At 39.6% G+C, this 15,191-nt stretch overlaps 1 protein-coding gene across 2 annotated transcripts in view; it reads left to right on the forward strand.

The window, feature by feature from the left end:
* The window catches only part of LOC137342617 (alpha-taxilin-like), a 36,022-nt gene that overhangs the window by 3,110 nt on the left and 17,721 nt on the right, over positions 1-15,191 (forward strand). For both annotated transcript variants that reach the window (XM_068006639.1, XM_068006640.1), the window contains exons 2-5: positions 2,184-2,845; positions 8,069-8,160; positions 8,677-8,847; positions 14,661-14,855. In XM_068006639.1, the coding sequence (XP_067862740.1) occupies positions 2,209-2,845; positions 8,069-8,160; positions 8,677-8,847; positions 14,661-14,855 (1,095 nt within the window). In that variant the 5' untranslated portion in view covers positions 2,184-2,208. The remainder of the gene's footprint in view (positions 1-2,183; positions 2,846-8,068; positions 8,161-8,676; positions 8,848-14,660; positions 14,856-15,191) is intronic.

Raw genomic sequence — 15,191 nt, forward strand, 5'->3', positions numbered from 1 at the left:
AGCTAAACTAACTTCTCTAATACTTTCTTCTTATTTACTTTAATATCTGTCATCTCACTTTTAACCAGTTCGGCATTTACCTCCTCCCAGATATCCTCTTTTATAAGAAGCACACTACTTGTTAAGTATCGCTGGCAATTTTTGTTTATTCTCTACTAATAATATTTACTCCCCTCCAAGGTCCCTCCTCACATTTAACAATTCTCTTTTTACTGATGTATTTGTAGAATACTTTACTGTTTGTAATTTTTTTAAATTTCTCTCCTCATACTCTCCCCTTGCTTTCCTCATCACTATCTTAACCCTCTTTCCTTATTTTCTCATTCTCTCATTTTTATCAATTTTAGCATACCTATATTCTTCAATTTTAGTTTGTTTCTAACCTCTGTTTATTCACAGTATTCTGAAACTTGAAGTAGACTTTTTTTTAATGGTACACGTTTATTGTGCAACCTTGCAATCTGCTTTTTAAAAATATCCCATTGTTGATCTAAGTCCTGTGTGGCAGTTTCTGTTCCCCCTGACGTGAACAAGCTCATTGTCATATTTCTAAAATCTGCCCTATTCCAATCTGGTACCCTTGTCTTTGTATTAACTTTTTCCCTTCCTGTTTGGACCTTAAAGCAAATCATATTATGGTCATTACTCCCAAGGTGCTCACCCACATTTAACTCATTTACCTGATCTATTTCATTACTCATGTCTAGATCTAGTAGCACCTCTCCCCTCATTGATATAGGAACATAGTGCTTGGTTTTACATGGAAATTTCATTCTATTTTGGTTAGTTTTTTGATATGTAATAATACCTACACAATGCTTGTGACTTTATTGGAGGGTGGTTGAGAAATTGTATGCATCTGATTACTGTTAGAACCTATCTGATGTATGTTGAAAATGTACAGACTGCATATAAATGTTCATAACAAGTGAACTGTTTCTTTTCATACACTTAGAATGAAATTAAACTAGACACACCATCGGATAGCAACCATTGCACATGAATGATCTGAATCAGCAGTCTTTAGAACCAGGGGCTGTTTTATTCTTTCTTTCACCTCCAGGTTGAGCTTTACATTTAGATTTTGGAACTTAGTGTCTGTTCTGCTCATACATGAATCTTGACTGTCAAAATTCCCATGCGCTAGTTCTTTGATAGTCTTTGAGGTGAGGGGTCAACGTCATTTTTTAATAAGTACAGATTAGAACAGATCATTTGGAGACTGGGTTACATTGTTTTGTAGTTAGTGGGTACCAAATAAAATTTATATGGGATTTTATTTGTCAAATGTTTTATAGTTGTCTAACTAGCTGGTGCTAGGTATAACTTTAAGGTAGGTTGCATTTAAAGACGAGTATAGGTCTAGTTTGGGATAGGTTTTAGTGAGGCTTGAGATTGAGTGTTGTCTTAAATTGGTGTGTTGTTTCTTAATTGAGCTCCGTTTATACTTTTTGAGATTGGCTTATACTGCAGTTTGAACTTTGCAGCAACACTAAAGTTACAGCATAACCAAGAGTTGAGTTTCGACCTGACTCCAGTGTGAAACTCTATGGAGAAGGTAGTCTTTCAACACTGGGGTTGGATATGACATAAAGTAGAGCTCCAGCCAAACCTGCTTTACAAAGTTTTAAATCTACCTGGTGTTAATTTACATGTTGAGAGTACGGATGCTGCTACCTGCACTCTCGAAACATTTAAATGCTAACCCCCTGAGAGGAGAATTACAGTTCCAGCCCAGCAGTATAAACAGGGTACTTATCTAGTTGGAAATGATCTTGAACCATAGCTGCAGTCTTAACTATATTTCCAGTTGAGAAAGTATAGGAGCTGTATGTTGCATAGCTTCAATAGGAGTGGCAAAATGCAAAATTGTATTTGTCCTGTGTTGATATACTTGGAAAATATTTATCCATGCGCTACGTATATGAATTGACCAGTCACAACCTGTGTGTGGTGTGTAAAAAAAAAAACATCAAATTTTGCGAGTGCAGAATTAATATTTAATGCAGGGCAACTTTGGAATGAATATATGGTGATACAAACTATTCATTTCTCCAAACAAGGGTGTTTCTGAACTGTTAGCATAAATGGCTGACTGGGATATTTGAATTCAGTAGATTACAGCTGTAATTTTAGAAAGTATTTTAATTCTACTAGGTAATTTCTATTTTGTTTCTGTGCAGGTTTCTATTAAGTGAAACTTAAGCCATGAAGAATCAAGACTCTGAAAGTAAGCTCAGTCCATCTGCTGATGGTCATGAGACTACAATGATTGGTGTAGCAGCAGCAGAGAGTGTAGACCCTGCTGGGAGAGAGGAGAGCCTCGGTGTTGTTCAATCTGCTGGACCTGAAGCTAACCATCAAACCAGCAAAAAATCTGATGGTCAGAATGGGCTTGCTCAAAACCATGACGATGTAAGTACCAGTGAAGACGTACTGAATGGAACAACTGCAGGAGATAGCAGTGAGGGGTCATCAGTTGTCCAAGAGACTTCTGCTGTAGATAACTTGGATACCCTCCAGCCTGAATCTTCAACAGCTGATGTCTCAGATGAGCTTAGCCGACAGCTTGAAGACATACTGAACACCTATTGCTGCAACCTGGCTGAGCATGGTTCTGGTGTGCAGCCTGAGGAATCTCCTGAAATGGAAGAAGCAGAAAAATGTGTTAACAGCGAACCTCTGAGAAATGGTGTGCGGGAGATTGAATGTGGCGAGATGAGTGAAGAGATTGAAAAAGTGGTGAAGGCAGAGGCTCGTGTAGAAGATGTGAAAGAGAATGGAGATGTCCCTAACAACAAAGATCAGAAAAAAGCTCCAGAAAAAAAGAAAGCGAAAGCACTAGGTAAGCAGAACTTTTCCTAGAAAAAGGACTATAAGGTTTTCAGTGTAATATTGTGTCCCTTTTTTACTTTTCTCTCTTATGGAATTTGTTTAGCGCATTTTATAGTATTTTTCTCAGTCAAGACAGTGATGCAGTCGATGCTGTTCTTAAAACATCTTGAAAATGTAAAATGATACATTTAAAGGACAGAGAAATGAGATTTCAGTAGATGGCTCCAGTTGAAGAGCCTACACTGACACAAGCCTGTTTGGCAAAAAGACTTCCATCTGTGCTATAATTTCTTTAATTCTATGACTGGACAAACACTTAAATGAAAAGGTACAGCTAGGGAAATTATGGGGGACGGAGGGGAAGTCACGACTGCGTTGGTGCTCTTTCATAATTTGGTTGTTGTGGTTTTCCAGGATCAATTGGTTTTGAATTGGCTCCCAAGCCAGTTGGAAGCACTGCCTCTCATTAGGTACACAAGCTTCCTGCTTAACCCACAATCACGGCAGCGACTTCGGAAGGCAGCGGGGACCTGAAATATTGAGATTCAATGGGAAGCAAAATGAGAATCTTTCCAAAATCCACATGTTGCTTTGAATGTTGACCACTTAATTTCTGGTCACAGACTTGAAAATTCAACCGGGTGTTTACATGTCCTATCTGTCTTGTTTACAATATTTAATGACTCAACAGCATCTATGATTTTGAAGTTCAATTATAGCTAGTGCAACTAATAAATAATTTCTGTGTAAATGGCAACTTAAACTGATGATTTGCAGTTAATGCTTCAAGGACTAAAGTATAATTTGTGTTCAATTTTTTTAAAATCCACAATAATAGATATTGGTAATGTGTTTTATGGTTAAATAGCAAACTAAGCTGATATTATGAATCCCATCAAAACTCAGTGGATTACAGCTTTGAACTACACCCTGGCATGTGTTCTATATTTAATCTGTTGCTAATATAAAAAACAGATCTCCAGAGAGTTCCAGTACTTCAGTGCAGTGTTGAATGATCATACAAGAGTATATAATTACTGAAAGTTTACAAGAAAAGCATTTGCACTAAATGGAAAATTGTTGAGATTCTTTTCTCAGGCTGTAGATAGCAATCAGAAAACCTAGCTCCCCTTTAGGGGTACTAAAACCAATTGTGGCACCCCACATGCTGCATCACTGGATACAGGGAAAGAATTAAGCCTTTGACTTTCTGGCCTGTGTTACTTCAACCACTTTTTTTTACTGGGGAAGCCATTGGTTAAATCTTTTTAAAAGGTCTTCAAATAATTGACTTTTTTTAAAACTGCTTCACCCAGGCAAGCCTATATTTAGCTTTGAGCAAAATGGCTTGCAAACAATACCCTGTATTTCCATTTGCACTGGTGTCTTTTGTGTAACTAACATTTCACATCTCTATGCAGTTTTTTTTTGTGAGACAGCTGTATTGCATGAGAAAACATTAAGGATGAGAAGACCATTCCACCTATCATGCTCTTTTCTCTATAGCATTTCAGCTCAACCAGCGTTGTATCCAACTTCATCTCGAACTCTCCTAGCATCTTTGGTTCAAATACCTTACCTGAAAGGTCATTCCAATACATTTGTTGCTCTTGGTGTAAAGATTTTTTTTTAAGATATGTTTAAAATTTACTTTTCTCTATTATCCTTTGTTCTACTGGGATGACTGACCTTACAGTAGTAATGTGGGTTTACCTTATCTGTGCCATTCTATAGCTTATACACTTCAATAAAGAATAAGGTTACCCCTTAACCACCACCTTTCTAGACTACTGAACTTGAGGTTATCTAATCCTTCCCCGTAGCTCATTCCCTTTACAATTGAGATCATTCTCATTCTCCTCTGCACCCTTTCCAATGACTGTGTGGCTCTTTTGAAATATGGTAACTAGAATTTTACATAATATTTCAAATTAAATCTGACCAGTACGTTTTATTAAAAAAAACAATATAACCAGTATTAGACATATACTACATGCTTATGGCCATGTATCCCAACATTGTTTGCTTTTTTAATTGCTTCTCCACATTGCCTTGACATTGAAAGGGACCTGGGAGTGACAGCAGACTTGACACTTTCAAAGTCTCCCTGTTCCCGTCCTTGTATACTTGTGTTGCTCGTTCCTCTTCCAATATTCAATAACAGCAAAACAACTTGCATTTATATTGCGCCTTTAATGCAGAAAAATGTCCAGAAGTGCTTCACAGAAACGTAATTGGACAAAGATGGACGCTGAGCCAAAAAAGAATAATAGGAGGGGTGACTAAAAGCTTGGACAAAGTGGTGTATTTTATGGAGGAGAAGGAGGTGGAGATGTGGAGAGGTTTAGGGAGAGAATTCTAGAGCTTAGGACCCAGTTGGCTGAAGGCACGGTTGCCAGTGGTGGGGTGAAGGAAGTGGGAGATGCACAAGCGACCAGAGTCGGAGGAACGCAGTGTTCTTGGACAGTTGTGGGGCTTGAGAACATTAGAGTTAGGGAGGGAGGAGGCCCTGAAGGAATTTAAACATGGGGATGAGAATTTTCAATTTGAGGCACTGGACCGGGAGCCAATATAGATCAGCGAGTATGGGGATGATGGATGAGCGGGTCTAGATGTGGGCTAGGATATGGGCAGCAGAGTTTTGAATGAGCTGAAGTTTCTGGAGGGTGGAGGATGGGAGGCCGGCTAGGAGAGGATTGGTGTGGTCAGGTCTGGAGGTGACAAATACTCTGCATTTGTTGGTATTAAATTTTATTTGCCATTTATCTGCTGAATTGTATAACAAATCTAAGTCCTTCTGTGAAACCTCAACTGCATTATCCATCCCTACTGCATTTCCTATTTCAGTGTCATCTCCAAATTTAACACTTATAGTTGGTATTGCATAAGGCCATTAATGCAAATGATAACAAGGAACTGAAGCACTGATCACCTCCCCCTCATGATTACACTCTGTTTCCTACACCCATATCTAAATCCAGTGATGTGACTGCCTTTGTAACAGTTATCAAATTCAGTGACTGCACAGAGGGAGGGTGAAGAGAAACAAAGCTTCCTTTGAAGGTTTAATATTTGCCAAGGTTATATTCTATCGCAACCATTAGATATTTGTGAAAGTTGATTTCTTTTAAACTGAAAATGACGCATGCATGTAGTGCCTCTTGTGTTTGTGCCAGGCCCCCACTACCTTTGATGAGGCAGTGGTGGCTCCAATGCTGTATGTTCTACTTCCCTTACCACCTGACTGTTTACTTGCCTGAGTGTGTGCAGGGCCAATTGTGACAATATTGCTCCTAAACTGGTGGATTAATTTATGGTGTCCTATCATATCCAATTGTAAAATATTTTGTACTTGCAAAAAGCTTCCAGGAAGGTATCAAATTTTCTGTTTGTCAATTAAGCAGATTGATCTTTTCATTTTAAAAAAAACTTGATTTTTAGTGCTTTTTACGATGGTGGACTTGCTATAGTTTTTAGGTTCTCCCAATTTGTGCAGTTTCCAGACATGGAATTAAAATTATACTGAGCTGCTGGTAGTTGTAGCCAAATTCTTCCCAAGTTGCAGGTAACACATGGCATAATAACAGCTGAATGTTACAATTCTAAGGCTTTCTCTTAAGGAGTGATAAACTCATGCCAGTGTTGAAATGATCAGCTAGTGGAGACTGGATAGTGCAGTAGCTTATAGCTCTGGGTTTGAATTCGGGCCATTGTGGTAAAGGGGACAGGGGAAGGGAACGAGTTTTGGTGGTTTAGTGGAATTAGTTCGAGCAGTCTCTGTTCAATTACTATGTGACGTGAATCACAGCACAAAACTACCCATAATTTAGCATTATTTGAATAATACTGCCCAAAGGCATGAAGTTGATTGGTTGGGCACATGGAAATGCCGCATAATGTATTGAAGGACCGGGGGAATTGCTGTAGCAAATACCTAGTGGCATGAGAAAAAAATGATCTCTTCCTTCTCTCTTCTCCTCCCCGCACGCCTCCCCCCCCACCCCCCCCCAAATTCTTGACATCTCCGATTTTTAATACCAGTCCCCCTAACAAAGTTTAAAGGAAAATTGGTTTGTAAATATTTAACTCTCAGACTAGTGAAGCTTAGACCATACTAACCTCGATTCCTCAACTGCCACAACTCAGCATATAGATTGATCTATTTTAAAAGCAACTTTAAAAAAAATGTATTCCTGCAATGTGACTTAAATGATCAAAAAGTTCGAATTTTTTTTGCATAATCTTTACCTAAATGGTATATTAAGTGACCTGTAACTGAATCAGAACAAAACTGTTTCATAAACCGATTAGTTAGCACATTCTGTTATGTTGCATGAAATGAAACTAAAATTGTGAAATTCAAGAGTAACTTGTAATGTTTTTGTAAACTCTCTGTGCCCTTTGCTTCACTGTATCAAATATTGAAAAGTACACATATAAATTCTACCCATGCTTCTCGTGCAGTTCGTGGCCAGTTTCAAGTGGAAAGGCAGTAAGATCTAAGTACGAGTGGCTTTTTTGAATATACTTCTGAGGACCAAAAAATGAATTCCTGCAGTAAGTCGTTTTATGTGGAAATAGTCTTTCAATGTCACTCGGTGCAGACTATTTAATATGAATAATCCAGAAGTTGAAGGAAATACACAGCAGATCTGTTAACCATTTCTTTCACAGATGCTGACTGATCTGCTATGCCACTACGGCATTTTCTGTTATTTCAGATTTCTGGTATTCAGTTTTTCTTTTTATCTCTAGCTTGAACACTTTATTTTACGGTAAGTGAAGTGTATCCTAGCTATTGTGCCGTTTAGAATGTTGTGCACGTACCAGTGTATAGCGTGCAGATATATTGAATGATCGCTCTAGATTAGTCAGGAGTGATTTAATTCCTAAAGAAATTGTGGTTTGTATTTCATTTAGTGTGCAGACATTTTAAATGTAGCCCTCAAAAGAATAAAAGGTGAGTCGGGTGCATGGCCTTGAAATGCGGTTCCATGGATTGTAGGTTAGCCTGCAGCACAACCTGTGTTGTTCCTAGCGTGCAGCTTTGAGTAGCATTAGCAAAGTCTTAGGAAAAGATCTGCAGCATGCTTTTGATTAACAGAAATGTTATGGGGAACACAATGAGGGAGCGAAGAAATTGGGAGGAAGATGAAATCTGAAAGTATATTCATGCATTAATCTGCTATTGAAAAATGTGTTACATTTCTAGTCTGTGATCATCTTTTTCCAGGAAAGGAAATTACATTGCTGATGCAGACGCTGAACACTTTGAGCACCCCAGAGGAGAAGCTTGCTGCACTCTGCAAGAAGTATGCAGACATGGTCAGTTAAAAAGGCTTAAAAGTTACTATCTTTATGCAGTGCAGCTAGTTAACCTGAAACTAAGATTCTGTTCTGCATTTCAAATATTTTTTTTCCAAAGCATAATTTAAGGGTGGTTAACAGACATGGATGACTTGGCTATTTGAATACTCTCAACATGAGTGAATATTTTGTGTACATTAATACACATTTTTAGGGGCTAGAACTTGACTTGGGAAAAGTGCATCTTTGCTGTACAGTTCTTGGTCCAATCATTACATTATTGCCTTATGTCAGCTAGGCTTACCTGTGCAGCATTATTGCTGACTGTGCTGCATTACATGATTTTTACTGTGGTAAGATATTGCCCCACTCCTCTTGAATAGATTGGGTTATGATGCATAAAGCTGAAGTTGCATGTGTGCAGCAAAACGGTTCATAGTTTGGCAGAAATGAAGCTTTGCAAAATTAGTTACCAACCATTAAACTGATCTAAGGCATTGGTCTACCGGAATTACATACTTGATCTTTCTGCAGCTTGAAGAGCATAGGAATACTCAAAAGCAAATGAGACTGTTACAAAAGAAACAAACTCAGATCATCCAGGAGAAGGATCACCTACGGAATGAGCACAGCAAAGCCATTCTGGCACGCAGCAAACTAGAGAGTCTGTGCCGTGAGCTGCAACGCCACAATCGAACACTCAAGGTAAACTGATCACTGGTTATAGAATTATAGAAAGGTTACAGCACGGAAGAAGGCCATTCAGCCCATCAAATCCGCTCCGGCTCTATGCAAGAGCAATCCAGCTAGTCCCACTCCCCCGCCCTATCCCCGTAGCCCTGCAATTTTTTTCCTTTTAAATACTTATCCCAGTTCCCTTTTGAAGGCCATGATTGAATCTACCTCCACCACTCCCTCGAGCAGTGCATTCCAGATCCTAACCACTCGCTGTGTTTAAAAAAAAAAGTTTTTCCTCACGTCACCTTTGGTTCTTTTGCCAATCACCTTAAATCTATGTCCTCTGGTTCTTGACTCTTCCACCACCAATAGGAACAGTTTCTCTCTATCGACTCTGTCTAGACCCTTCATGATTTTGAATACCTCTATCAAATCTCCTCTCAACCTTCTCTGTTCCAAGGAGAACAACCCCATATTCTCCAGTCTATCCAAGTAACTGAAGTCCTCATCCCTGGAATCATTCCAGTAAATCCCTTCTGCACCCTCTCTCAGGCCTTCACATCTTTCCTAAAGTGCAGTGCTCAGAGCTGGACATAATACTCCAGCTGTGGCCGAACCATTGTTTTATAAAGGTTCATCATGACTTCCCTACTTTTGTACCCTGTTTCTATTTATAAAGTCCAGGATCCAATATGTTTTTTTCACCGCTTTCTCAACCTGCCCTGCCACCTTCAACGATTTGTGTACATATACTCCCAGATCTCTCTGTTCCTTTACCCCTTTTAGAATTGTGCCCTCTGGTTTATATTGCCTCTCCTCATTCTTCCTACTGAAATGCATCATCTCGCATTTTTCCGCATTAAATATCATCTGCCACGTGTCCGCCCGTACTACCAGCCTGTCTATATCCTCTTGAAGTCTATCACTATCCTCCTCCATGTTCACTACCTTTCCAAGTTTTGTGCCATCTGCAAATCTGTAAATTGCGCCCTGTCCAAGTCATTAATATATATCAAGAAAAGCAGTGGTCCCAGCATGCACCCCATGGGAACACCACTGTATGCCTCCTTCCAGTCTGAAAAACAACCGTTCACCACTACTCTCTGTTTCCTGATACTTAGCCAATTTTGTATCCATGTTGCTACTGCCCCCTTTACTCCATGTGCTGCAATCTTGATGACAAGGCTACCGTGCGGCACTTTATCAAACATATATATCATGCATGAGTCTTGACAGTTATGGCTGGCAGACAATTTTTCAGGCAACTGGCATATTTCCCCCTCTCCCTAACCCAACTGTAGTGACCTTATTCCTACCCTTGTTAAGTTTACAGTCAGATTAGACTGGGGGTGGGGAGGGGTTACTTTGGACAAGTTTGCAGACGATACCAGTTAAGTGCTAATGCAGGTACATCATATATAGATCCTTGGATTAAGTCTTGCAGTTGATTTGTGCTTACCGTATACTTTTGTCTAGTTTTGCATCTGTATCTGTGATTGTGGGTACAAATTCAAAAGTGTGTTTGGGTGGAACTGTCTGACAGTCAATTAGGACACATGAAAAAGGACAAAAGACAATCTGGTCTATCAAGCCTGTCCTGTCCTGACCTGCCATCATGCAACTTTGACTCACCATCATTATGCCAAAACCATCCAATACCCCCTCACACCCATCCACCTGCAGTCATGCAGTCTCACGGGAGAGACAAAAAATGTAGAGGAGAAAACCTTTGGCCAGTTTAATGGAAAAAAATCTCTGGGAAATTCTGCTCTGATTCCCGCAACAATCAAGCAAGTTCCAGGACACCACGGTGACCGGAACACTATCCCGTACTAACCATCCTATTTCTATAGCTTGAAATGGCTTTCACTCACAGGAACTTGGCCAGTTCCATTTTGAACGCTTGCAGCGAATTCACATTCCTCATATGTACTGGCATCTTACGCCAAAGATTGTTGCTCTGCGAAAGGAAGTACTTCCTTGCATCAAACTTAACTCTATGCTTTTGTAACTTATACTGATGTCCTCTCGACCCCCCCCCCCCCCCCCCCTGCCTGTGTCTATAGCTCGTAACCTATCCATGTGGACAGAATCTAATCCCTTTATTACTTTAAAGACCTCAATTGTACACCTTGTGGTTAGACCACATCTGGAGTACTGTGTACAGTTCTGGGCACTGCACTTAGAAAGGATATATTGGCCTTGGAAGGAGTGCAGCACAGATTCACCAGAATGTTACCAGGGCTTCAAGGGTTAGATTATGAGGAGAGATTACATAAACAAGGCTTGTATTCCCTAGAATAATGAAGGTTGAGGGGTAATTTGATTGAGGTTTTTAGGATTTTGAAAGGAATTGATAGGGTAGATAGGAAGAAACTTTTTCCACTGGTGGGGGAATCTAGGACAAGGGGACATGAGCTTAAAATCAGAGCCAGGCCATCAGGAGAGAAGTTAGGAAACACTTCTTCAAGCAAAGGATGGTAGAAGTGTGTGACTCCCTCCCACAAAAGCAGTAGATGCTAGCTCAATTAATAATTTTAAATCTGAGATAGCTAGATTTTTGCTAGCCACAAGTATTAAGGCGGGTTGATGGAGTTAGAATACAGATCAGCCATAATCTCATTGAATGGCAGAACAGGCCCGAGGGGCTGAATGGCCTACTCCTGTTCCTAAGTTTTTCAAAGTCATTCCAAAATAAAAAGTCCTAACTCTCTAAGCCTTCCCTGATATCTAAGGGTCCTTAAACTAAGTATTAATCAAATGACCCTTCTCTGAACCTTTTCCAGGGCTTTGACATCTCCCACCATGTGAGTGGTCCAAACCTAGACATGGTATTCTAGATGCGGCTGGATTAAGGCTTCATACAAGGAAATGATTGTACTTAGTTTTATACTTCGTTGTCCTAGCCATTCTTCCTAACGTCCTATTTGCCTTCACAGCAGCCTTGCAATACTGGTCACGGACCTTCAATGACTCAGGCCACTATAACCCCTAGATCTTTTTCCCGCTCAGCTGCCTTGCAGTCCATGGTGTACACATGTTTGGAATTCTTCCTCCCCAAATGCCTCACACTACACTTGTCTATATTTAAAAAAAACAGCTGCCAAATATGGGCCTTATTACCCCCTTGCAAATAGATCCATCTGCAACCTTTTTTGTTCATCTAAGGTTCTTGCACCCGCACATATATTTGCACCATCCACAAATTTGGGGCGCATACCTCCAATGTCTTCATACGGATCATTAATAAAGATGATGAAGAGCAATGGCCCAGATCTCTCTGGACTCCACTATTGACCACTCCCTATGCAAATCTACTACCATAAATAGCTACCTTTTGTCTACATAAATGCAAACAATTTTTTATCCAGTCTAGTAACTGCCAGCCAATCCCATAAAATGCAGCCTTTTGTGCGGTACTTTATCAAAGGTTTTTTTCAAATTTCCAATAAAGTTTCCCTCATCCACCAACTTCGTGGCCACCACAAAAAATTCAGTCATTTTGGTAAGATAGGACCTCGTTTTCCAGAAAGCATGCTGTGACTTCCTCAGTGGCCCTGATCTTTCAACATGATCATATTTAATAATTTCTTTTAGCAACTTGCCTATAACTGAACTTATACTAATGGGCCTGTAGTTTTCTGATTCTGATTAATTGCCCGTTTAAAATGTAGGCACCACATGGTTCATGGGACCAATCCCAGACTTCAGTGCGATGCTATCTGCGAGTCACTGACTTGCATAACACAGCCCCCATTTTTATTTAAGTCCCTAGGGTGAATATTATGAAGGCCAGCATCATGATCTCCTCCTTTAAGTGCTTTAATTCTAGCAAGCAATATTTCTGCATCCACTTTTACATGTTCAATTTTAGCATCAGCTCTATGCTGCAGTATTAGTTGCTCACCAACATCTTCAGTAGTGAAGATTGATGCAAAGTAGCCATTTCACACCTTTGCCATACTTTGAGACTCTACCCAAATTGGCCTTGCAGAATCTGGCTATGGCACCATAAATTCCTTAATGGTTCTTTGATCCTGAAAAGAATCTCGCTATCACTATTGTTCCTATCTACCAAATTCTTCTCCATTGAGTTTTTAGCCAATGTGACATCAGATTTTGTTGCCCTCAGCTGAGTCTGATACCTATTTCTATTCTCTTGAATTATTTACCTTGCACCTATTCAAATATTTCAGCTTTAGTTAGATTTGTCTTGGGACATGATCAGTTAGCCATTTTGTTTTTTTTGTACCTTGCACCCTTCTTTTAACGCTAAGGACGTAGATGGCTTCTTTCTGCACAAGAATAGTTTTAAAAAGTATTCAATTTTTTGTTGATGTTGTCTAGTGGGGACCCTCCCTCCCACCCCCACCCCCCCCAATCAACCTTAGCCGAGCCATTGAACATCTTTGCAAATTTAGCTCTCTGATCTCACACTGGTATTAAATTTTCAGTAGCATTGGCTTGACTGATCTAGTTGCATTTAATAATATTATGGTCGCTATTACCCAGCTGTTTCTTCCACATGGAAATCCTATATCGCTACTAAAAACTAGATGCAGTACTCATTGTCCCCTATTATCTTCGTTAAAATACTGCGTAAGGAAACAATGATTTGTAAAATTTACAAATATATCGGTTCTCCTCCCTTTTCATCCCCTCTTTCCCTGGCCAGATTACTAAAATAATTTGGGGATAAGAAAGAAAATTAATCAAACAAGCAGAGAAGTAGGATGGTGAAAATGGTAGAAGTTTTGCAGAGTACAGGAGAACGGTTAGCTCTAAGTTAAGGGTTGTTTACATGTATAACGGGTTTATGTCCTATAACCACTTCCAGTGGAAGTAGTTCCACAATATGTTGAGGCTGCCGGTGTTTTAATATTTGCCCCATTTATATTGTGGGGTGGTGCACCACTGGTAACATTGAAGCAAATGCTACCATGAATTGCCTTTTGTGTTTAATGTTTGAGAAATTGCAATAATAATATCACAGTTATCTGAGAAAATGTATCTTGTATCTTGTTAGGTTGCCTACTTCAATGGTAAAATGTTCTCTTCACAGTCGAGAGGATATTGATTTCAAATCCAGTGATGGCTTGAAACTCAAACCTGTTTTTGTTATGATGGGTTCTTTCTTAGACAGATACAGCATAACTGTTCTCCTTCAAGTGAATTATAGAGTAGTTTTGGCAGTGATTGTATTCAAGTTCACGGTTACAACTTCTTTACCATCAGCCAAATAAACTTATGTTTGTCAACAGCATCTTTATCACTTTTTAAAAAAAAAATATATTCTATAAATTCACCTCCTTTTTGGCATGGGAGGTCTTGAATGAGAGAGTGACAAGAGGGAGAGTCCAATTGTGAGGTCTTGCGGTAGCTATGGCAATCTTGGTGATAATTCACTGTTCCTCCCAAACATGTATGGGTTCCCCTGTCCCCACCCCACCCCCCCCCCCCACCCTTTTTTTCATTTAAGTCCCACAACAGAGATTGAGAAAATATTCTGCTCCTGTATCTAAGCTAATGGTGCACTGCAAATTGTTAACCGTGTGTGGCAGTAAGTTTCTGCGGAGTTGCTCTTATTTTTACTTTGCCTACGAAGAATTCCTCTTCTCTGCATGATGCCTGTCCCTGACAGCCCAGCTGAGGTTGGGAACTCTCCATATCAGAAACAATTCTGTTGGCCATTGGGTCAATGGCTGTTTTTTGCTGTTCTGTGTATCATAGAACATGAAATGTGCACTGAGTAAAACTAGACCATTCTATTACTTGTCATATCACTAAATGGCATAGTGGAATATTATAATCCTAATCTATGCTGGGAAATTTTCCCATAGGAAGAAGGTGTTCAACGTGGAAGAGATGAGGAAGAGAAGCGCAAAGAAATCACCTCTCACTTCCAGGTAACTCTAAATGATATCCAGGCACAGATGGAACAACATAATGAACGGAATTCCAAACTGCGCCAGGAGAACATGGAGCTGGCTGAGAAACTGAAGAAACTAATAGAGCAGTATGAGCTGAGAGAGGAGGTAAGGAAACTGAAAAATATCTAGAACTATAATGATTGCCTCAGCAGACTCAATTGCTTGGAAGTAAAAATACCCAAAGTGAAATTTACAGAAGATATCATTTTGATTCTTAGTAACTTTACATCTCAATAATTCAAGTTAAAGGAATTAGTTAAGGTATGTTGCCAAGACATCATAGAGGAGGAACAAACCTGCCTCGTGTGATCTGTGCCATACCTTACTTGGGAGTTTAAGCATTGAATGCCAAGAGAGAATTGTCCATTCTTCAGCATTGTTCACAGGCTATAGGATCTAGATAGTTCACTTCCATATAATGTTCCTGAGGTGTTGGATTAT

The sequence above is a fragment of the Heptranchias perlo genome, chromosome 26 (assembly GCF_035084215.1).
Source record: "Heptranchias perlo isolate sHepPer1 chromosome 26, sHepPer1.hap1, whole genome shotgun sequence".
Classification (NCBI taxonomy): Eukaryota; Metazoa; Chordata; class Chondrichthyes; order Hexanchiformes; family Hexanchidae; genus Heptranchias; species Heptranchias perlo.